This window comes from Pocillopora damicornis, chromosome 8, assembly GCF_964200805.1.
Source record: "Pocillopora damicornis chromosome 8, jaPocDami1.2, whole genome shotgun sequence".
Lineage (NCBI taxonomy): Eukaryota > Metazoa > Cnidaria > Anthozoa > Scleractinia > Pocilloporidae > Pocillopora > Pocillopora damicornis.
In genome coordinates this window covers 3,193,129-3,217,111 of record NC_142677.1, presented here as the reverse complement: position 1 = coordinate 3,217,111, position 23,983 = coordinate 3,193,129, and the positions used below count along the sequence as shown (strand labels likewise).

Here is a 23,983-nt window from a genome sequence, read left to right as displayed (position 1 = left end):
ATCAGCTGTATTTACTGTTTTTGTAATACGCGGGTCACCGGCAGCCTCGCTATCGTGTTGGCGCGGCTACTAATCTAATATGGCGCCGGGAACTGTAAAAAGGACTATTGAAGAAAGCTTTCGAGGAAGGTCCAGGGTGACTATTAAAGAGAAAACGAAGCGTATTTTGCCCTGATATTCCTTGTATTTTAGTATTTGAAGCTCATTCGTTGACAGATTTTAAGAATTTTTTCTTTTTAAACGAGTGTGGAGCGTTTTTGGGTGCAAAATTTCTTTCATCGTACAGGATCGTCCGAGCGGAAACTATTACTCTTTTGTAGTAACTTACCCTCTGGGATCCGCAACAGTTACCTGTAAATGCTTCAGGTCAATAAAGAAGAATGAGGTGCCCCATTCCTTGGAGGTTTCCATTGGCCTAGCGGACAAGACACTCTCTGGAAAGCGCTCATGTGTTGCGGGAATAAGTAGATATTGCCATCATGTGATTAGGTAAGGTACGTTTTTTTTATTGAGGGGGGGGGGGGGGTGGGCCGCGGCCTCGGAGGGTCATTAGTAAATTTTTTTTACAAATCGGTCAAACCTGTTTTATTCGCAACCGGGGGAGGGTCACAGTTTTTTTCGGCAAGGAAAAAAATTACTCCAAGTCGCTTAGTTGACTCTCATTTGTTAACAAACACGCGAAGTGTGTAGAAACCTAAAACTTGTATATCAGACAACCAAAGCTACCAGTCAAGATTAATCTAAATTATTTACAGGTGTCGAAATAAGTATGCAACAGCGTTGGAGCATCCCAAGGGGAAAAACTTCACAGTAGTAAGAGATCCAGGAGGTGTTGGTAAAGAAACTGCAAATGGGGGCAGATTACAACAAACACTTTTTGACACTTTTTTTTTAACTATTTTTTGCACTGATTCTTAATCATTGGTAAGACTGTCAGTATAGTGTTTAAGGAATACAAGATTGCCATGGAATAGTCTTAATTACTTGCAAGATTAATTCCTCGCTGTATTATGTAAAATAAGAGGTCCTTGAAAATTGGTCAATAGACAGGCTACTATGTAGAGCTGATTGACAAAGCCAAGGGTGGATAGGGGGACATCAGAATTGAAAAAATGGAATTCCCTTATTCTTCGGATGGCTCTTCCGACATGTACTCTGAGCTTTGCAATAGTTTTTTTTTCAAGTACATTGGCTGCAGAGAACTGTGCTTGATTCTGAAGAAAAGGGGGAAGATTTAGCCCCAACCCCTTTTCTCTTAGCAATTCATCAATATTGAAACCTTTGCCTGCCATTACCGAGTCACCAGGCTCCAGTAAATCTAAAATTCCACTGAATCTAGTTATTTTCTTTCTGTAATGGATCCTGTGTATAACTAGGAAATAAATGAAACTGCACCATGTGGGGTGCTTCCAACAATTAATCCCTTCAATGTGTTGTTGCTCTTATAACTGGAATACAGCTGTGACAGTGATGTTGGAGTTTGCACAAAAATTTTAGTACTATCTAGAACCACTCTTGTAGTTGGATAAAGAAGACAGATCCCTCTAGCATATTATCCTGAACTTCATTCTTTGATTGCCAGATACACTGACTTCCTAAGATGAAGTATAGGGGATTTTCCCATGTTGTTACTTTCCTATTTACAGACAACATGTGAATCTGTCTATCCCCTGATGCATAGCTATAGACCAGTCTTTCAGCATAATTTTGGCTTAACAAACTCTCAAAAAACTAGTAAGTGCTTATATGTTGGGAAACCAGTATAGAACTTAATGGGGCAACACCTGATGAAAATAGCTCTATTCCTAAGGCTAGCTGCTCTTGAGCAAGCTTTCTGCAATTATCAATGTCATTCTGTGCTTGAGCCTTCAGGTCATTGATTGTCTGAATGGTAGCACTCACCTCTTGTTTGGATATCTTTAATTCTTCATTTGCATTGGGTAGCTCAGCTGGAACAGCTGTGAGTTGCTTTTCCAATAATCGAATTTGGTTGGTAGCACTGGGGTGCCCGTCTGTGTGTTGTTGTGGATTGTTTCATATAATTATGCGGAAATTCAGTTTTATGACATCCATGGGCATGATTAACAAATTAAGGTCCTTATTTATAAGAGATTCTTTCATCAAGGTTATTATTTTCCCAATATTTGTAACATGAGGTGAAACATGACTACTGATCACTAATTCAAGTCAAGTATTCTAATAAGTTTTATGTCATGGTTCAGTTACAGGATGATTTGATTTTAGCAAGCTCGATTATATTTGTACTGCTTGTGGTAAAGACCTTGAAACCATTAATTTAGCTGCTGTTGTCAAAGCTGGTTATTGCCCTGGTAGTCCCAATGGTGTCAGCGATATCTCCCACCAAGACCTTTTTGTACTTTGGAATGCTTTACAAAAAGAGGATGCCTGGAACATCTGAAAATGCTTTTGTAGGAGCTTTAGAAGATGTGTCATCATTGAAAGGTAAGGTAAGTTTGCTAAGTATTATTTGGAGGACTTAATAAATTTATTGTCAGTGGAATTGACCCACCCTCCCCTACTGTATTTAAGAGAAGCTGGTTTAAACCTGGTGGAATAGCATTCAATGTAGCTATTTTTATATAATTTACTACTCTATATAGCAATGTTTAGTAGCTGTATTATTTTGTATGAAATAATATGTGCATGCTTGATCATAACTGAAAATGGAAAATGCCACTTTGCCTCTGACATTTTTTTATTTCTATAAAGCCTTCAATATGCACGTTTAATTTGCTTCTGTGTTTAAACCAATCAATTAAAACACAAGTAGCAAATTAGCAAGTAACAATTATAAATTGTTGCTATTATATTGTTTTCAATATAAATATGTATAAATATTATATATGTGTAAATATTACTCATTTTCCATTTATTGAATCCAAATCAATATGTTCCCGAACTCAACACAGTCACATTCAATAAGTCATTCCATGAGTAGAAGTTTTGCCAGTATAATTTGGATAAACACCAAGAATTGGGCTAGATGAAATGTCCATCATTTTTGATTACCCAACATCCATGCCATGTTGATGGGAACATGAAATTATATTGATACAAAAAATCTGGAAAGTATGTATAGTGCATCCTCAAGCAATAGTTTAGTTACACCTAACTGCAAGTCCCCTTTCATATAAAAGTAAAAGAAATGTGCATTACTCAATTAGTATTTACAAAACAAAAGATGAGAGCTCTACATTGTGTGATGTTCTTCTGTCTTGTTATTTTTTTTTTGGATAACACAACATTGTTTTACAATTAGGATCTCACATGGTAAAGTAAGAATTATTACTGACAGTATAAAACAGTAGGGAACAGTTACCCTAAAATTAAAACCATGTAACAGTAACAAAATTATTGTGATGTTCTTTTTTATCTAGTATTTATTGAGTTGATGCTCCATTCATAAAGTATTGTAACACTTTCATATGTATTGTGACAAAATTTGTTTGATGTTTACTATCATCTATCTATATTATATGATATGGTTTTTTTTTATGTTTAAATATTGTACTTCTCACAGAAGAAGGAACCCATCTTATTATGGCAACTGTTTCATTTGCAAGAAGGAAGACCTAGACAACCACATAAAGGCTTATTATTCCAAACAAAAATTTACAAAGGTGATGTTTTACTCCAATTTATTTGAATGAAGAAATAAAAATTGGATAATTTGAATTGCAAATTAACGGCCAAACACTTTATTATTCAGCAAAGTGAAGATAACAACTCATGTGGAGAAATCCATTGGAAGGCAGCTGGCAATAAACTGAAGGAACGGGCAAACGCGGACGAGACAGGGCTGGAGATCGCTGGCTGTAGGCATGGACTTGCGCAATGGGCGGTCAATATGTACCAGGGAGAAATTTACGGATACCCCCATCACATCCAATGCAAAAAAATTTAACCTAATGATGTACGATTTTTTTAGAGGACGTTGTATGCAGATACTAGGGCTGTGCTGAAAGAACTGGTATGAAAATGGGGAATATGCAGCCAGCTTTGTTAGTGATGCTTGCAAAAGCTCACAGTTGGTCTTGTCAAGTACCTTATTTATGGTGCGTAGTTTTCAAATTTAAAACGTACAAAAAAACTCGTTGTATCACAGCCAGTATTTTTCTGATAATTCAAATCAAGTTTGTAGTCATGAGAATAGGATTTTTGCAGTAAACAATCAGGCTAATTGGAATAACAGTAATTTTGAAGAGGAAAATTTCAGTTATCTTCTAAATGTTGTTTTTTAATTTTGAATATGCATGTTTATATCAGGAGTTTTTGCAACTGCATGTAGTTTTTTGTACTTTTGCCCTATTATATTGAATATCATGAACGTTATCGTAGGTTTTTTGGGGTGGAAGATGGCAAACTGGGAGTGCATGCACGACTGGAGAAGAGGTCGAGCAGATAAATTCCTACTTCTCCAGATGTGGTAACACAACCAAATATATGCTTCCAGAGAGTAAGTTATTCTGTCATCAGCAAAGTATTCATAATAAGTAATCCTGATTTACAAACACATTATTACTATATCCAACAGCTTCCACTTAAAATGTGTACTTTCCAGTTTCAGTCTGTACTTATGAAATTAGTGGTGAAATGATATAAGTATAATCCCACAGTTCAACCAATAAGGATAAACTAAATAATCTGCCCTTACTGGTTTAACTGTGGGATATCACACATCACACTACCACCAATTTTATAAGTACAGTAGTTAAAAAAAGAAAGTGCAGATTTAAACTTTAAGAAATTAACCATAACACATTGATGTGGTGTTGTACATTCAATTTTCCATAACCTGAATTGAAGTAAACTTGATTAGGTCGATGTGACCTTCTAACAGAGCATGCTGTAGCCTGGAATGGGAGGAAGGTTACTGGAAAGGTGAGCTATTTTTCTGTCCATTAGATCATTTGCTGAGTCCGCCGTTTGCTCAAGGTCCTTATTAGCGGATAGATACATCTGTCGTGTGCTTTTCAAAATTCGTGGAATTGACTACCCCCAGGCCATATATATTGACGCTACAGGAAAGGATTAGTTTTAATTCTCTAAGCACATATAAAAGTGAGAAAAACTTCTAGTTCTTTGAGCAAAACATATTGGTTTCCGTGTGAAAACTCGTTCACCATCCGGTTTGCTAGTTTACATTTGAATTGCCTCGTCTGGTAGAAAATCGTAATATGCGATTATCAAAGGTTTTAGCTGCTTTATAGACGTCCGAGAAAGCCTTCCATAGCCTGTTCAACAGCCCATCTTCCTGCTCTTGATTAAGAGGAATCTCTCCTGGGATATCCTCGTGAGCATCAAGGTTGTAAGAGGAGCGGGCAGCGGCGGTCATGCTTGCGGTGGCTGGGGAACTGTCTAGAAATTTAAAACGGCTGTTGTTAATTTTGAAGAATGCTAACTCTGACGAAATACTCATGACATTGAAGCATTTTATCCACAGCTCCGAGAGTCAGTTCTCACAGCTGGGGAGGCGAAGTTATCTATAATTTTCGGAACAATTGGAATCTGTTGGCGCACTTGTAAATCAACCTTAAGACTGGCTAGGAATTTATCGATTTCTTTTTCCCAGAGCTCCTTCTCATTCAAGTAGTAAGTTAGGTTATTCTCTTCATCTGGATCTTTGGTCTTCCAGTTAGCAAAGGTTAAAGCCACCACACCATTTTCACATAGTTTTCTCCCAAACACCTCTGTAAATTGGGACGATTTCACGTTGTAATTTTGCAGAGGACGGCTAAAAAATGTACACAGTTTTAAAACGCACGTGCTGAGCAATTGTTCTGCTCATTAGATCCTCTGCCACGTCCTTGTTGCTGTTGTCGTGGTTTGCTTAACCTATCAAACGCCTACTCCTTCCTGTTCTCACCCTCTTTTGCATTCATTTCGCCTGACTGATCCGGTGGTGTCGCGTGAAATTGTGAAGAATGGCCAAAAATTGTCCAACAATGATTTAGTATCACTGAGGGCTGCCTTTTTAGAATGGGTTTCAGAAATACGCCAGATTCGCTTGTCTATCCTAATCATTCGAGATACGAGTGGTCAGCGATGAAATAGCTTTAATAGGTAAATTGGTCATGAATAAAAAATTCTTGTATCCCATTCATACACAGTGGAACCCCGCTCTACGGACACCCGCTTAATACGGACACCTGCTTATAACGGACAGTTTCGTTTGTCCCGACAAAAAGCTCACATACTTTCTCTAAAATAAACCTGCTTCATACGGACACCGGTTAAAACGGACGACGGACACTTTTCTGTGTCCCAAGTCACAAACTCTCATATATTGCCAACCCCGCTTTACGGACACTGGTTATCTGCACACTGTCTATTTTCACTATCACAATTATGTGATAATTGTAGACATTGTTCGTTGTTCAGATAATGACAGATTTCTACGGGTTAATAAAATTTTATCACTAGAAAAATAGAAACAAAATAGCGTGACATATTTGATTTTGAACAGACTGCCTTTCTTCCGGTGTTTGACTCTTGTACTACGTGATGATCGTGAGGTTCCTTTAAATGAACTTGTTACTGTTACCGTTGAGGAATTAAACAACGTTTTTCTCGTAAAACTGTCTGGTTTCGTCTTTATATCGATAAAACATGTTTTCTCTGAGAGCCCGCTTAATACGGACATCCGTATAATACGGACATTATGGCATGTCCCCTTAGCTTGGTGTCCGTATTAACCGGGTTCCACTGTAATATCTTACACTTTACATATAATAATTCACCATACATGATGCACCTTGGCTTAAACACCGCATGTTGAAACAAATAATTTGTTGTTTCAGTACGTAAATAATCGTGTTATAAATCCCGAAATGTCAACAGTATGTAGAATGAGAGAGGTTAAGTTTTGAGGTCAGTAAAGAAATTTAGAAATATATTTTTCGTCTTTTCCCAAGCATGGGACGAAGGCTAAATCTTTCTCTATTTCTTTGCCGAGCTCAAAAACCTTACCTTGTCTCTTATTCTATTTACAAACATGACGCGATCGATCTTGCTGATCCTAGCAGTATGCAGAACGCGTGTTATATGAACTTCATAATAGACCTCGCTCATTGTAGAGTCTCTGTGGCTCAGTGGTAGAGCATCAGAGCGCGGAATTTGAAGGTCTGAGGTTCGATTCCTCATGGGGACTCAGAATTTTCTCTTTGTCTCACGCTCGTGACATGACGAAAAACAGTATACTTTGCTAAATAAAAAGTTAAGCAACTCTCTAAAAGTGTTGACTGTACACATATTTTTTTAATTCTGTAACAAGCAACGGGTGGATACAAACGTATCAAAGCCTCAAAAAATATAAAAACCGAGAAATAAACTGTTGCTTCGCTTTTCATTTTTCTGGAAAAAGCGGTCTAAATCGCAAAATTCAAGTGAAAGCAAGCAAACTGTGATTAACGCCTTGAACAACCGGAAGTCAAGGTACTTTTTTTTTCGTCACATAACAAGTCACTAAACGTAAATATCATTCTTTTTAATGCCTTTCGTTTGGTCTCCAAATAATGTTATTTTTTAATTGATTAATATCATTTGGCGACTAATAACATTACAAAAGCAGAACATTCCAGAGCGGTTCTCAGAACGAAATTACAATGTTGTTATGGAGGAGGAGAATATCGTAATTAGAAATTTAACACAAAATATAAATTTGAAGGAACAGTTACTAGACGAACGGAAGATAAACTTTATCCCGTCTGTTCTACATTATATTCATTACTTAGTTTTTCACGAAGTCCGAGAGAGTAATTGATCGATTTCGAAGTTTGCTGGTATAAATGTAACAGTGCATATATGACATTGCATAATTAATTTACATGACAGAGCTTTATTTGCAACTGAAGAGGTAGAAAATAACTCAAATAAGATTTCTTTAACCAACGGATGAACATCTGAATAATCAACGCTATTAAACCATCGAGTGACTCTTCGCAAAAGGGAATTGACAATTGAGTCTAATCGAATCTAATGAATCGTTTACGATTTGATGTGCAACACGAGCCGTGTCAACATACATTTGGGAACTTGAGCAGTCAGGAAGGCAACGCTGTGGAATAGGTCCATTAAAAAAATTGAATTGAAAATTTAAACCAGAATCTCGCGAATGGCTAGATGTGTTTAACGTTACGGAGCTACACCTCAACTTCAGTAAAGTTTCTGTAAGAAACATTGAGTTCCAGTAATTTTCCGTCGGGGTTTCCGTTCTCAGACAACGCAAATTTTGGTGATTTAACGTTGTTTTGTAGAGGAAAGCTGAGAAATGGACAAAGATATACACGCACATGCTGGGCTATTGTTCTGCCCATTAGATCTCTTGTTCTGCTAGGTTCGCCGTTTGCTCAAGGTCCTTATTAGCAGTCGTTTGCCTTTCAAAATTCGTGCAATCGACTGCCTCCAGGCGATAAATGTTGACACTAAAGGAAAGGATCAGTTTTAATTCTCTAAGCACATGTAAAAGTGAGAAAAGCTTCTAATTCTCTGAGCAAAACATATTGGTTTCGCGTGTAAAAATTCGTTCATAATCGTTTGCTAGTTTACATTTGACTTGCCTCGTTTGGTAAAAAATCGTAATGCGCGATGACCAACGTTTTTTGCTGCTTTGTAGACGTCCGAGAAAGCCTTCCATAGCCTGCTCAACAGCCCATCTTCTTGCTTTTGATTAAGAGGAATCTCTCTAGGGATATCCTCATGATCAGGGTTGTAAGCTGATTGATTTTCATCCTCAGGCATCGGCATTTGATTTTCGTCATCTTCAGAAGAGCGGGCTGCGGCGGCCGTGCTTGTGGTGGCTGGAGAACTGTCTGGATATTTCAAACGGCTCTCGTTAATTTTGAAGAATGCTAACCCTGACGAAATACTCATGACATTAAAGCATTTTATCCACAGATCCGAGAGCCAGTTCTCACATTCGTGGAGGCGAAGTTGTTTATAATTTCCCGTTGGGACAATTGGAATCTGTTGGCGCACTAGTAAATCAACGTTAAGGTTGGCTAGGAATTCATCGATTGCTTTTTCCCAGAAGTACCTCTCTCCCAAGTAGTAAGCAAGGTCATCCTCTTCATCCGGATCTTTGGTCTTCAAGTTAGCAAAGGTTAAAGCCACCACACCATTCTTCCATAGTTTACTCCCAAACTCCTTTGTTAGGGTACGGATTGCACTTTTATCCGCTTCATAAAACCGAGTATCGGTCATACTAATGCAGTAAATCATAACATCGAACCCCTGACTTAACTTGCTCTCCATGTCCTGGAGATACAGTCTTTCATTGCACGTTCCATCTTGTAGACCTGGTGAATCCCACACAACTACGTCAACACCATTGATTTTAGCGCGGTACGAAGTAACGGTGTCGGTGCAAGCGCTTTTGGATCGGCCTTCTTTTGCAACCCGCTCTCCAACAAGAGCGTTTACAAGACGAGATTTACCGACTCCGGTCTTGCCAGTGATTAGGATAGACAAGCGATTTTGGCGTTTTTCTGAAACCCACCTTACAAAGGCAGCCTCCAATGATTCTGGATCATTGTTGGACAATTTTTTCGCCATTCTTCACAATTTCACGAGCCAGTCATGCGAAGTGAAAGCGGAAGAGGGTGAAAACAAGGGAGAGGAGGCGTCTTAAATAATCATTGGCTGAAGGCAGTCACTATGACGTCACGCAAAATTTGCTGATTTTCAATTGGGGGCGACGAGCCAGGGATGAAAAAATTTTAGCGTACATGTAACCGCACCTTCCCCCACAAAGGTGAAATGGAGGCCTCCGTATCACCTTTGGTGGGGGAGGGTGCGGCTACACGTAGGCTAAAAAAGATGTCCGAAATAGGAGTGGTCAGCGGTGGATAGCTTTAATAACAAATCAGTAAATAATCGTGCTATGAATCCCAAAATGTCAACAATATGTTTTCAGCTTAATAATTAAATACAGAAATATGTTTTTCGTCTTGTAACGAGTGTAGAACGAAGCGGCCTCGATCCCAGCTCACTCCTAAAAAATTTTTACGGGGAAGCAGGTTGTTCTAGAACCGAGTCTGCATTTTTACTTCCAGTCTGCAGCTTTCAGTCCGCATTTTGACTTCAGTCTGCACTTTATCCCCAGTCTGCAGTCTGCGTTTTACACTAACCGATAAAAAAGTGAAAAGTTGACCACATAAAAAGTCGACTTGACCATAAAAAAAGTAAAAGTTGACCATATGAGAAGTCGAGTTGACCATATAAAAAGCAAAAATTGATCTTAATAAAGGTAAAAAGTTAACCACATAAAAACTCGAGTTTAACATATAAAAAGTAAAAAGTTGACTTTATAAAAAGTCGAATTGAACAGGTAAAAAGTAAACTGGGTCACAGAAATACATATATGTTATTTGCCGGCTGGGAGGTCCGTATGGTGAAAAACTGTGACCGAGGTCTTGAAAATACTGCCCGAGGCCGTAGGCCGAGGGCAGCATTTTCAAGACCGAGGTCACAGTTTTTCACCATACGGACCGACCCTTAGCCGGTAAATAACATATTTATTGTTTTTAAACTTGACGAAATTCTTTCCGAAAGAACCCTAATGATTTATGGACGTAAATACGGCAAGATCTTCCATAAACTGAACAATTTTTGAGTGAGTAAATGGTAGTTAAAATAAAGGTGATGCAAATTTAAGAGAGATGCCTCAGCGAAACATTTTCATTTCCGTAACGATAAAGGTGATTTAAAAGGCTTCCAAACAAACTTTGAAACATTATTTTTACAAGTATCTGTCACAATCTGACACCTGTCAATTAGAGAGCGCGCAAGAAAAAAAAATCGTGGGAACATTTGAAAACCAACAGAACTAGTTTGGCAAGGACTGTCACAACAATGTTTTCTTCAAAATCAGTTAATGATCTAACGGAAAGTATTATTCACTCTCATCGACCATTCATTCATGTACGAAGATTTACCTCTGTTCATTAAGGAAACGGCGAGGAAAGTAATTGTGAGTAAATTCAATTTTTTTATTTTGAAGTCGTGAGAGTTTGCTCGTTTGTTTGCTGTAATGGCGTGTTTAACTCTGATCTTTCCTTCACAAAAACTAAATTCGAACGGCACACTCCAACGAGACACAAGGGAATGTAATGCGGCCTTTTCTCAAAAAATTCCTTCAATTTCTGTTGTGCAATTTAAGGTACAAATGTCCAAATTGAACGGAATTGGAAAGACTCACCAGGAGCGTATATTTGTTGTAGAACTTAAATTAAAACTTCGCTCGCTCTTTCACTATGAACAAATTGCTCGAGAAAATTCAGATATTAAATGAATGAAAGTTCCATCGTTCAGTTTAACTGTAACCAAATACCTCACGTTTCAACTTTCTGGGTACTTTTTGTGAACGATTAAAATTAATTGCAGACGGTTTTTAGGCCGCTTGTCAACCAACGTAATGACACTATTGTTTATACAAATTCATTCTGAAACCAATATTTTTCTGTCAACCAAAGTGATTTGATAGAGAGAAAAGAGAGGATTCATAAGTTATTTATTGGCTTGAGGTAGTGACCGACGTGTTTGCTTAAAAATACTGCCCAGCCGGAAAACGAGGTATATTTATGAAAAATGACAACGAAAGTTGGGATGTAATCGGCGACTCACGAAAGCGTTACCGTGGCCGGTGGGCAGAGATAGGAAAATACTGACCGGGTAAAGAACCAATCAGATTGCAAGATTCGTTACCGTGCCCTCTAAAAAAACAATAAAGAGGGAATATTGACCGGTTTGGCGCCCCATATTACCGAGCTCAAAACCTTACCTTCTCTCTTATGCTATTTACAAACATGACGCGATCGATATTGACGATCCTAGCAGTATGCCGGACGCGTTTCATAAGAACTTCGCAGCAAATGAGACCTCGCTCACCGTAGAGTCTCTGTGGCTCAGTGTAGAGCATTGGAGCGTGGATTCCGTGGGTCTGAGGTTCGATTCCTCCGTGTGGACTCAGAATTTTCTCTTTGTCTCACGCTCGTGACAAGACCAAACTGACATCTTTCTCTGTTAACAGTAAACTTCGCTAAATAAAAAGTTAAGCAATTTTTTAAATGTGTTAACAGTACACATATCTTTTACTGCTTTAACCCTTTGCGTACCAAGTGGCCATATATGGCCACTTAAATACATACCCCATTCGGGCGGCCTGAAAAGAGCACTTTGAGGGGCTGGAAACTAATACTACATTTCAATGTAAATTACATAAAGTCGTTAATTAGTTTTTTCGAGGATTTCTTCCATCGAGCTTGTTTTTGGGCGAATTTTGAGGCTTTTTGTGATTTGGACGTTTTGAACGGGGAGATTTAAAAATGGCGGCTCTTGAAGGTGATGCTGAACTACATTTCGACGATCAAAACAATGTTGAAATTCAATTTATCGACGAAGAAGACTTGCCTTTAGCGAATTTCATCGAGCATCGAGCCTCTGATGAGGAATTTTACTCTGGTGCATCGGAATCAAGCTCTGACGATTCTAGCGAAGAGTTGGAAGAGGAAGATCACACTGACAACGAAGTGGAATTGGATGAGGAAGATTGGTCTAGAGAAATTGGACGCAGAGTAGATATTGAGTTTAGTGAAGAACCTGAAATAAATGTCACTACAAGAAATCTGAAATCGTGTTTGGATTTTTTGGAGCTGTTTTTCACACAAGAGGTATGGCAGTTGTTAGTTAGTCAGACTAATTTATATGCAGAACAGAAGAGAGGGCCAACAGAAAGCTCTGTTTGGTATCCAGTCACAGAAAGTGAAATGAAGGCCTGGATTAGTCTGTACCTAAATATGGGGCTGGTTACTAAACCGAACCTTAGTTCTTACTGGAGTACTGATCCTGTCCTAAGTTCTCCTTTCTTCCCATCCGTGATGTCCCGAACTCGATTCCTACAAATTTTGCGGTATCTGCACTTTGCTGACAACACCCTTGCTCCCCCACGCGACTCCGCAGACTACAATAAGCTGTACAAAATCCAGCCTTTCCTAGATTTGGTCATAGCAAGGTTTCAGGAAGTGTACACCCCTGAGCGGCAACTTGCCATAGATGAGACTTTAATTAAGTTCAAAGGCAAAGTGCATTTCAGACAGTTTATCCCTATAAAGCCAGGAAGATTTGGAATAAAGGCTTTCACACTTGCAGAATCCACCAGTGGCTATGTGTTGAACAGCAAGATTTATACTGGCAAGGAGAATAATGAAGTTCAGAAAGACTTAGGAAGGAAGGCAGTTATGTCTGTGTTGCAACCTTATCTAGATAAGGGATTTTATGCCTTCATGGACAATTATTATACTTCTGTTGCTTTGTTTGAAGAGTTAGAAGAAAGAAAAACCCTTGCATGTGGCACAGTTCGGGCCAACAGGGTAGCCTTACCAAGAGAGATTTGTGGTGTGAAGGAAAAAGCAGTGAAAGATCTTAAAAGAGGAGAGTGTTTGTACAGGCAAAAGGGAAATTTGACTTGCGTGACATGGCGTGACAGGAAGCCAGTTAGTGTGTTAGCTACCCTTCCCACCAGTACAATGGACTCGAGCCCAGTTCAGCGGTCAGTAAAAGTAAATGGGAAGTGGGAGAAGAAGCAATTTTCTAGACCAGGTGTTATTGACCTCTACAACACCTATATGGGTGGTGTAGATGTGTCTGACCAGCGAACTGTCGCATATGCCAGACTTATGAAGGGGTCAGTCTGGTATTACAAAGTGTTTTTTTATTTGATAGAGGTGTGTGTATCAAATGCACACATTCTCCACACCAAATCCCAGAATCATTTCAGTCTAAGAGCACTGCAGTTCAGAAAGGAGCTGGTCAGCACATTAGTTCAAGGCAAGTGCTTTCGAAGAGACACGGGATTTGTGGAAACTCCTGTTGCTATCCCTGACATAAGATTCAACCGGGATCATTTCCATTACCTTGTGAGCAATGAAACAAGACTAACTTGCAAGGTCCATATCCAGAAAGTGAAAACAATATACAGCTGTGCAATTTGTGGTGTTAGAATGTGCCCTGAGCCTTGTTTTCAAAGGTACCACACGTTGCGAGACTTTTACTATGATGATGAAAGTCGAAATGGTCCCCGTCGGCTAAAAGAAGGAAGAGGGAGGCCATATCAAAGAGGAAGAAGAAGATCATTAAGAAATTAACTCTTGGTTAATGTGAGAGCATAGTTTTGTGCAAGTGTGGTACATAACTATTGGCTATATAACCGATAAAGAAACTGTTTGCATCTTTTGAATATTTCTTATTTCATTTATATTTTACTCAATTTTTACTTTATGAAAGGCAATTATTAATCTGTCTTAAATTCTCTAAAAGGAGGGTTATTGCCCTAATTAATATTTCTTACCTTTTGAAATTGTGTTAAAAGGTGATTAGAATTTCAAGTAAGAAACCAAAAGTTGGAATTGTTTGTTTAGAGCTGGTGATTTCAAAGTTCCTTTAGAAACTTGCATAATTATGCAAATTATGCTTATTGTGACGTCACAATTTTGACATGTGTCAATTTCTATAATTGTTGTGAAAGTAAATTTTTAATGCACTTCCCAAATATATATAGTTTTATAGGGTTTTGTTGTAAAGAGCAGGCTTGACAAGCATTCTTGTATAATGTACTCATTTTTGTGACAAATAAATACCACCCCCCTTGGTATACAAAGGGTTAATAAACAATGGGTGGATACAAACTTACTCAAAAATATAAAAATCGAGAACTACATTTTTTTAGAGTTGCTTGGCTTTTCATTTTTCCGGAAAAAAACAGTCTAGATCGCAAAACTCGAGTGAAAAGCAAGCCAATTATGATTAATGCCTTGAACAACTGGAAGTCAAAATACTTTATTTCTCGTTACATAACAATTACAAAACGTAAATATCATTCTTCCTGATGCCTTTACCTGTGTCACCGATGCCTTTCCCGATTAATATAGTAGGGAAAATATTGTTACAGTCAAAGCTTTTGGACAATTTTTTAACTTTCTAATTAGCGAAGTACAACTCGGGAACATTTCGGCTTTACAACGAAAAAGAAAAAAAAAGTTAATAAGAGATTTGCGTTGGCCGGGAATCGAACCCGGGTCAACTGCTTGGAAGGCAGCTATGCTAACCACTATACCACCAACGCAAGCACGCTTTTTGATGTGCCAATTTATATATATATTCCAAGTTTAAATTGCCACGTGGGATTTAATTTTTTTTTCGCCGACGAAAATATTTTTTGATAGAAAATCAAGTTCGAAGAAAAAGCCAGTAATGAACATCGTTATTGATAAAAACAAAACGCCGCTATTTCGTCGACTCGACTGAGTAATTATAAAAATTGGACTGGACTCTCGAATGAGAGGAAAGAGGAAGAGTGTAGGAAGAAGACACGAAGAATCGAAAGGAACTTGTTGCTTGGAATAGTTGATCGTAATTTGTTGTACGTATGCATGAGTCGAACAACAAGAAGATCAAATTCTTAGTTTTAAATGTGTGAAATAGGAGAATGCGCACAGTGCGACTTTTCTCTTTCCCCAGAAGTGATTAACATGAAATCTCTCCATTAAATAACCATACATAGTTCAGCAAACATGTGATGAGAATACTCAAACTAAACAGGTAGAATTCTTTATCTTGATGTAAAACCAAATTCTCTTAACTTATTTATTAAGAAATGATTAGCAGCTGGAGGGGAGAATTAACAATCAGATCTTGGGAGTTAGAAGAGAGAGCTGACCTTTGGTTCTCGCGTAGCAAGCAGAAAAAATTTAACAGAAGTACAATCTGGTAGATATACGAAGTTTCCTTTGTTTTGTTTAAACATCTGTTTAAACATTCTCCAAGTCTTGGCTCTTCGTTTATTTTACGGCTCCATGATCGTAAAAAAAAAATGTCATGTAACTATCATGGAATGTCTTCACAACAAACATAATTTGATTCTTGGCCAAAGGCAAATGTCAAAGTAAATCTTTCTGAATGCTCAGCTGTTACATGTGTGTTGAAAAATATTAGGCATTGCTCCGAGGCAGAAACAACCAGCTACTTTACTGTGTTGACTAAAATTGGAGAGAGTGTGCCTCAGTTTAATTTTGGGCTTCATCGGCTTTATATCTTTGAAAGGTACTACAAATTTGGCTAAATATGTTTCAGGAATTTGAAAGTGATATTTTCGATGGAAGAGTATACCGTGAATTTTTGAGCTAGAATATCTAATAGCTCTCCAGCTAATGGTAACATTTGCGAGATGACCTTTATCGGAGATGATACAATGATTTTCAGCATCTCTTTTTTGTTCATATTAATTAACACTCACAGAAGAATATGAAGAAAAACTTAGATACAACTTGATAAGTTGTAAAAATAGAGGATTCATGAAATTAAGGGATCCTCGCAGCTAAGAACACTACTGAAACGAGTGGTTGTAAATAGGACCTGAAAAAAATTCAGGCCCGTACGGGATTTGAACCCATGACCTCTGCGATACCGGTGCAGCGCTCTACCAATTGAGCTAACAAGCCAACTGGGAGCTGGTCAATGAATTGGGTCCAAATAAACATCCAAGTGAATGAAGATTTTAGATATATGAAAATTCACATATTTGCACTGCGGTGGAAAGATGAAATTAAGGGATCCTCGCAGCTAAGAACACTACTGAAACGAGTAGTTAAAGCCTTTATAACAGAAATGTTCGCTAAAATTTGCTTAGTAAGAGTTAGAATGTCGAGATAACTGTCTAGCCTTGATAGAACTTTGATTCATCAATAGATGTCGACAACGCGTGAGAGACAAGAAAGAAATGATATAACAAAAAGTAAAAGAGCAAGTGCGTTGACCGGGAATCGAACCCGGGTCAACTGCTTGGAAGGCAGCTATGCTAACCACTATACCACCAACGCCCAGTTGAAAAGCACGTAAACGAAAAATTAGTCAATTTTAAAAATCTTATCGATAAAATTATGACTAGGTTGAAAGGTTTTCGATGTCGCGTTTATCTATGAAGTAAAGATCTGGGCAAGAAATAAACGACAAAATTTACTAACAAAATTTCTATGGAAAATTAGGAAGTTTTACGACATTTAGATCTTCTGCCATATTGATGAATCCCATTTCTTTCCTATTACTTTTTGGCTTTTTCTTAAAGTTGAGACAGAGGATTTAGAAAAAGAGCCTGTAAGAAGGAGAGAAAAAAAATTATGCGATGAGTAGGACGTTGTCTCGTGCCAGCAGAGGAAACATCTGTCCCGAAACATCTGACAAGTTGTATCCTATGGAGAGATTTTTATCCAACAGTGATTGTCTTGGATGAACGTTACCACATAGGTAAAGCTTGTCGACGAGATAAAGCTGTAAATTCTCATCAATATATGGGAAAAAGAAAAATATTCAGCTTCCTAAATTTTACGACTACGATTCGTATAAATAACGTAAAATAATCTGTAATTAGAGCGGTTTTCATTAAACTGCAAACTTCCCTTCCTTCTATCGGCCTAGAATAATTTCGTTTCTAAAGCGACATGACATATCTATTTTTTCTTTAGTCAAAAGGTCTGGGGTTCGATTCCTCGTGGGTTACAGCCTTGTGACAAAGCGAAAAAAGCTATTTTTTACTTATTAATTTTAATACCGAGTTTAACAATTTTCATGTTTCCAATAATTTAGTCGTTTATTACCAGCAGGAGCGGTCGAAATGGCGAGGCAGTTCTTCACGTAGTATACAAAGACGGTGTTTGTGGCGAAAAATGGGGTGAGATCATCAAATTACCAAAAGACGTCATGGACCTAGAAATTCACCGCGTCTTGGAACACAAGTTTAACAGAAAAATCCCCAAACCTCCGAGCACAGTGTATCAGTATTGGAACGAAGGTGCATGGTAAGAGAATTTTCCCTGAATGCCAAATGTTGTAATCATTATAAAAAGCGTAGTGCTTTAAATTAACAATTAATCAGCAATCCTGTCATGCATTTGAAGTGTGTGAGGAAAGTGATATGGGATTTTCTTTGCCTTTTGAAATGACAACAATCAAGAACCGATGACTTGGGGAATCGCCAACATTTCTACCGAGGACCGAAGTAGCCCCAAGTGTTATTCTCTGTTTGAATTCTCCTATTTTTCTTCTTCTTCATTTCCTCAGACTACCTATCTGTTGATTGAGTGTCGTGAAAACAGACAAAAGACCAATCAGAGCTAAGGAAAATAATGGAAAGAGCGAATGAGACTTAATGTAGTAATAAGTGAACTTCCTGAGGCGGGAAAATGTTATTGATCAGGTCGCCGTTGGTCGTGAATGTGTGACGTAAGTATTTTTTTCGACCAATCACAAGGTGAGGTCAGTGGAGTAGTTCTTATAAGAGAACTACTCCATACTAGTGAAATCTTACTCTGGGTTAAAAAAGAAAATTTCTACTTCGACCCCAGTTCTGTCATAAAAACAAGTCTCCCAGACCATCCTGAATACGCTTTCTTTCATTCCAGGTACTTACAGAAACCTGGAAGCCGCGTTTCCATAAAGCAAGTCACCCAATGAGCAAGGAGACCCATTGCAAGAGAGATCTACGTTATTGGTAGCGCGTATCATCCCTATCGGGGGTACTCTGAAGGTGCTATCATGTCGGCCAACAGTGCTCTGAACGATAAGTAGAAAATACCCATACCCAGTCCTCGTGCGCGCCAAAAAGTTTCGCGGATGTAAATTGGAAGAATATAAGACAGAACACGTGTTTAGCAAAGGGGCTATTCCTTCGACTTGTGACAATAAAACACACTTCTTCGGGTGATAACATGTTTGTGATTCATTTAGCAGAATTTTTAAGAATCTTTCACCACAATGCGACTCTGTAGAACTCCACTTTTGATGCCATGGAAAACCTATGGCTTCAAAAAGCTGTCAAGGTCAACTTTTTTCATCTGTTTTCCATGCATTCAGGTTTCAAGTTTTCAAGCTTTCTCTCAACATTTACAAATCTGCTGTCATTTCCAGTTTAATAATTTTATCCTTTCAATTCTTTCATTAAGATGTCAAAAAACAATATCTAAATTCCTGGTCCTCTTTTGGCCTTCCTGTTATGAATAAACCCAGGATTATTTTATTAGCAATAAATGAATGACAGTGACTAACACCAGTTAACACCAATTTAGTAATAACAAGGGTGGTAGTAGGTGAGAGTAATATGAATAAAGGGGGAAACTGTGGAGCTGCGTGGGTGAGAGAGTATAACAGGGTAGTTTAGTATTATCGACTGAGTTGATAATGTTAATTGGCCACCGTAAAGAGTTTGAAAGCTACTGTTTCAAGTGTTAGCCCTCAGCTGATAACAATATATTACCCTTAGAGTAATATGACTCAGCAAGAATAAAAAAATTATAATTCTTACTGTAAGTTACAAACTTGCACTTTGTTGTACCTCAGAAGAGATGATCTGATTGTGAGTGTGAGTGCGCATAACTCAAATGAAACAATTTCTCTCTGTCTGCTTTCTTATGGTTTAGAGCAACATCAATAAAGTAAGTTGTAAGGACTTCACACCCATGTCTGATCTACAAAATATAGACTTCCTTAATTTATAACAAATAAAACATCAAATGTTGGGACTGTCTTCTGACATCCAAAGTAGGACTTGCATCGCTTGGATAACAAGTCAACTTGATGACTTTTTTCAAGTCATGTTTTAGTGTTTTCTTGCTAACAGAAGGAGATATCATAGGTGTGGCTTGGTTTTAAATATCTCAAGCTGTCATACATCTGGCTAGTACTGGAAACTTCTATGAGTCTGAATGTCATCCAGTAGTTGCTGTAGGTCATCATCATCAAACCTCCCCTCCAAACTGAAAAAAAGAGTCTAGATAATAAAGCTTTCTGTAACAAATTGAGCAAGTGCTTATCAACATAGGAAATGGGTTTTGATACACTGTATTTGACCGTTCAACAAACAATACGGGGGAGGGGAGGAGGAAGGATATCTTACCAGTTGCATAGTATTTTTCCAAGCCCTTTAGGGGTAGGGAAAAATGCGAGAAATGTGTATGCAGTGAAACATGGATTTTTAACCCTTTCACCCCCAAGATCTCATAAGTAATTCTCCTTCCTGTCTCCAGTACAATTTTTGCGATGTTTGTAGGGAGAATTTGGGTTTGGATCAACTAATAATCCCCTGATTGATATTTCTCTTTATTCTTCTCACTTTTCTGCTTGATAATGTATTGATATTGTAAGGAGAAATTCTGCCTTGGTCATTGATGGAAGTTAAAGGGTTAATTAAACCTTTATCCCAAGGAATGACTTGAATCTAATTTCTCTTTGCAATAACACTGCAGAATAAAAACATTAGGTGCAAAGAAAATGATCCCTCACCAAACAAACTTTTGACTGTTACACAAATTCTCCTTGGCAACTCCATAGACAACGTATAAAGAACAGTATGGAGAACATGCATACTGATGCTAGGGTCTGAAAGGTAAACACTCACCTTGGAATCAAGGCCTTTGCTTCTTCTGCTGTGTCAGGACATAAATTGGCCAAACAGGCCAGTTCAAACTTGTGCAGTTTCTTCTTGCCCAGCAAACTATAACAAGAGGTTTGGATTGTCAGAAACTGAAAATAAAGTTGAATTTCATGGTGACAATCAGTCTGAGGTAAAACTAACAAGCAGATGAGAGAAGGTGGTTGTTTTACAGAGGCCACTATTCTGTTTAAAAAAATAGTTTCTATTTTGCTGAGCATCTGTTCAGTGATAGATCACAGATGACATCAAATTTGATAAGAAAAAAAAAGTGTCACAGATGACATCAAATGTGATAAGAAAAAAAAAGTGTCACAGATGACATCATATGTGATAAGAAAAAAAAAGTGTCACAGATGACATCATATGTGATAAGGAAAAAAAAAAGTGGCACATGAGGTACAACAGAATATCACTGATGTTATTATATTTTGACATGTTCTGTGATCTTTTACTGAACAGAGCCGTAGCAATATGGAAACACTATGTTTTATAAGATGGAAAAGCAAGATGTTGTTAACCCTTTAACTCTCATGAGTGACCAAAACATAATTTCTCCTTACAATATCAATACAATATCAAACAGAAAAGTGAGAAAAATAAAGAAAAATATTAATTAGGGGATTATTAGTTGATGCAATACCAAATTCTTGAAACTAACATCACAAGAACTATATGGCAGACAGTAAGGAGAATTACTGGTGAGATCTCGAGAGATAAAAGGTTAGTGATGACATCATCTATGCATCTTTCCTCCAATAGATTATATAAACTAAAATATCCTTTATTATTCACCTCTAGAGTAGGAAAATCTTTCCTGTTTCTGTTCATATTTTACAGAAATAGTCTTATCAGTCAAGCATCACTGATCAGTTGCTCTTAATGTTTGGGAAGATTGCCGTTTGATTCACAAGCACAACACTCTCATATTTTACTTTAAGAATTAGCCAGCATGTTATGACAAGATCTATTTTTTCAACCCTTTAACTTTTAAAAGTGATTAGAATGTAACTTCTCCCTATAATATCCATACATACTCCAGCAAACAGGTTATGAGGATACTCAAACTAATCAGGTAGAAGTTGAAAATCTTGATCTCGCACCAAATTCTTGAAACTAATTTACAAGGAGATGAGTAGAAACTAGAAAGGAGAAATAACAATTCGATCTTGGTAGTTTCAGGGTTGAGCATTTTCTCTCTCTGAGGTTTCTTTGTACGTGTATCAGCATTGAATTAATTTCATTCTGTTACCTTCTCACTTGAGCGATGGTTTCTCTGTTTTTATATCGACTAAACTTCTGTGTGTAGTTAAGAGTTTTCATGAAAACTTCTGATAGTTCTTGCTCTTCTTCTGCTCCTTCGTTCTGCGTCTTTCTGTGTTCCAACAACATGTACACTTCGGAGTTTAACAATGTTTCCGCACTTTCAAATTCTAGAAAGGGAATTAAGTATAATGATACACTTAAATTAAAATTTTATGCTTCAGTTTGTCACTCTTATCTATAATGTGAGTGGGGCCGCCACTCTGCTGAGTATTACAAAAATCAAAGAGATCTCGTGCGTACAAAGGCGATTCTACCGAGTGAAATGTGAAGACGAGGATAAATTTTTCTTTTCTGGGGGACATCAGGACTAAATACTTTTTGTGTTACTCAATCAGTGCGTCAAATAATCATATCTCTGCAAAATCATGAAAAATAGAATAGCTCAAACCTTTTGGAAACTGTAGTTCTGTCGCGTCTTCCTCTGTTGGTTGAGCAGATGTCCCCCCTGTCGCCATGTTGGATAAACTTAGCTTAGTAACCGCTGATAGAAAATTAGTAGTTTCCAGGCCACAACGGGCTTGAATAGTCACTGCTCACAAATTTCGCCATATCAGAGATAGATAATGACATATGACTAATACGAATACATTGATTAAATTGTCCATCTGATCATTCTGAATTCCTGTCAGATCTAGAGGGACAGCTGAAACAAATATGGCATGTATGGCGACCATGCAAACAAAGCAGAATGTATACGGCCGGGAGTCTCGCATGCCGCCTTATTCGATGGTTTTGCAGCTCTGCATACTGTGCCAATAATTCTTGAGCGCACAACGCAAAACGCAAAAGGAGAACCGATTAAGTTTAATCCTTTGCCCCGTTACCTTATAACTTAAGGTGTTTACAGCAGAATTATTTAGGCTTCGGGTATAGGCTGGCATTCTGGTCAGATGTACATACACAACGTTACATTGGAGCCGTGGATGTAGAAATAACGTAAGTACTGATAAATCTGACATACCTTTTTTAACGAGTGGTGTCTTTGTGGAGCCTTTCACTTATCAAACCATTCAAAGTTACTACACGAAAGACTAAGTAAGTGCTTTAGGTAAAGTTTCCGCACAGCCCCATACTATTGTAAAACAAATCTGTTTTCCCAGTGGAAATGTATTGTTTTTGTCATTGTTTTTTCTGTTCAAGAACTGAATGCATAATGTAGGATGGGGCTGTACGGAAATTTTACCGTGCTTTATGCTAAGAAGTCAGCAAAGTTACTCTCTATTATTTTACTTTATTATGACGGAAATCTTGGGTTATTCTATTCTGCGAAACGAAACGAAGCTATGTGAGAATTAACGAAACTAATGGAATAATTCAGATATATTTTCTCATAAGATAAAGATAACTTTCAAAAGATTTTGGAGTAATCGTCAATCGATAAGAAGGATTTTTATTCATTTCGCAAAGTAGTAATTTCAGAAGAGTTACTGTTTTGCGAAATCGACTATTTTCAGCTTGCGGTGACAACGTGACCTCTTCCATGTCACAAAAATACATTTAAACATTACAAATTAGTATATCACCAAAGATTTTGGCCTCTTCTCATTTTCCGAAACCAATGTAGTAATTTATCTCTACATCATTATCCCAGTCGTGCTCAGTATGTGCAAATTGAGTTCATGTAACCTAGCATGTGACTGCTGAGATGCCAAAATACCCTATAAGAGCTGTTATAAGCATATCACTATGTCCTCTGTGGCATAAATTTATGAAATAGCCCTTTTTATGATCCATCAAATATTTTTTTGGGCAGGTGATTGGTCTAAACTCATCACATCACTGTACATTCCCCAGCTATTACTTTAGTGAAAACTAGGGGATATCCCAGGATATCACCCAAGTGAACCTCCACAATTTTCAAAACTTATGTCCACTATGGTTATTCTTCTTTTGCAACTTGATTCCAGATAACAGAGTATTTTATGATTGTCACAGAAGAAGGGAAATATTCATTTGTTTATAAGGTCATACTAGAAAACACTCAAAAGAAAACATCTCAAACAGCAAAGAATAAGCTGTTCGCAAACATTTTTCTATGCACATTGGAAAATACTTAAAGGATAAGAAAACACAATAGCTTCTATTTGCATGAAAATATGCTTGTGTATTTGTCCTTGGACATTATCTGTTTCTTGAAGCTCACAGTTTTCCCAGAGCTTCACT

General features: G+C 37.7%; 2 protein-coding genes, 2 long non-coding RNA genes and 2 other non-coding genes across 13 annotated transcripts; 2 read left to right on the top strand and 4 right to left on the bottom strand.

Annotated features, from left to right (window-relative positions):
• The first annotated feature begins 106 nt into the window (after positions 1-106).
• LOC149040959 (uncharacterized) lies at positions 107-6,599 on the top strand. 8 transcript variants are annotated; one of them, XR_016179079.1, is made up of 6 exons: positions 107-489; positions 2,223-2,463; positions 3,542-3,641; positions 3,731-4,076; positions 4,360-4,477; positions 4,841-6,599. It is a non-coding gene; the product is annotated as an uncharacterized LOC149040959 (long non-coding RNA). The 8 variants fall into 8 exon arrangements; XR_016179075.1 differs by adding an exon at positions 1,647-1,734 and having other exon boundaries at positions 2,223-2,468; positions 4,360-4,862; XR_016179078.1 differs by having other exon boundaries at positions 4,360-4,862.
• An 802-nt stretch (positions 6,600-7,401) lies between these two features.
• On the bottom strand, positions 7,402-9,953 carry LOC149040958 (GTP-binding protein A-like). The gene has a single exon (XM_089180065.1). It carries the CDS (start codon positions 9,571-9,573, stop codon positions 8,560-8,562), a length of 1,014 nt encoding a protein of 337 aa, XP_089036191.1. The 5' UTR covers positions 9,574-9,953; the 3' UTR covers positions 7,402-8,559.
• A 5,114-nt stretch (positions 9,954-15,067) lies between these two features.
• Trnag-ucc (transfer RNA glycine (anticodon UCC)) lies at positions 15,068-15,139 on the bottom strand. Its single transcript has one exon. It is a non-coding gene; the product is annotated as a tRNA-Gly (tRNA).
• A 1,533-nt stretch (positions 15,140-16,672) lies between these two features.
• LOC149040957 (uncharacterized) lies at positions 16,673-20,732 on the top strand. The gene is made up of 2 exons (XR_016179071.1): positions 16,673-17,867; positions 18,130-20,732. It is a non-coding gene; the product is annotated as an uncharacterized LOC149040957 (long non-coding RNA).
• Positions 16,821-16,892, bottom strand: Trnag-ucc (transfer RNA glycine (anticodon UCC)). The gene has a single exon. It is a non-coding gene; the product is annotated as a tRNA-Gly (tRNA).
• Positions 18,961-22,345, bottom strand: LOC149040956 (DNA-directed RNA polymerase II subunit RPB4-like). The gene is made up of 4 exons (XM_089180062.1): positions 22,209-22,345; positions 21,747-21,927; positions 20,462-20,557; positions 18,961-19,820 (listed from the first exon to the last, which is right to left on the bottom strand). The coding sequence occupies exons 1-4, from the start codon at positions 22,273-22,275 to the stop codon at positions 19,742-19,744; spliced, it is 423 nt and encodes a 140-aa protein (XP_089036188.1). The 5' UTR covers positions 22,276-22,345; the 3' UTR covers positions 18,961-19,741.
• Positions 22,346-23,983: the final 1,638 nt, after the last annotated feature.

What these genes read in the sequence shown, in the direction of transcription:
- LOC149040958 (XM_089180065.1), bottom strand. Translation starts at nt 9,573, where the DNA reads ATGGCGAAAAAATTGTCCAACAATGATCCAGAATCATTGGAGGCTGCC.
- LOC149040956 (XM_089180062.1), bottom strand. Translation starts at nt 22,275, where the DNA reads ATGGCGACAGGGGGGACATCTGCTCAACCAACAGAGGAAGACGCGACA. An exon ending in AGAACTACAGTTTCCAAAAG is followed by an intron (nt 21,928 to 22,208) that starts GTTTGAGCTATT and finishes TTCCCTTTCTAG; the next exon opens with AATTTGAAAGTGCGGAAACA. An exon ending in GCAAAGGCCTTGATTCCAAG is followed by an intron (nt 19,821 to 20,461) that starts GTGAGTGTTTAC and finishes TCTTTTTTTCAG; the next exon opens with TTTGGAGGGGAGGTTTGATG.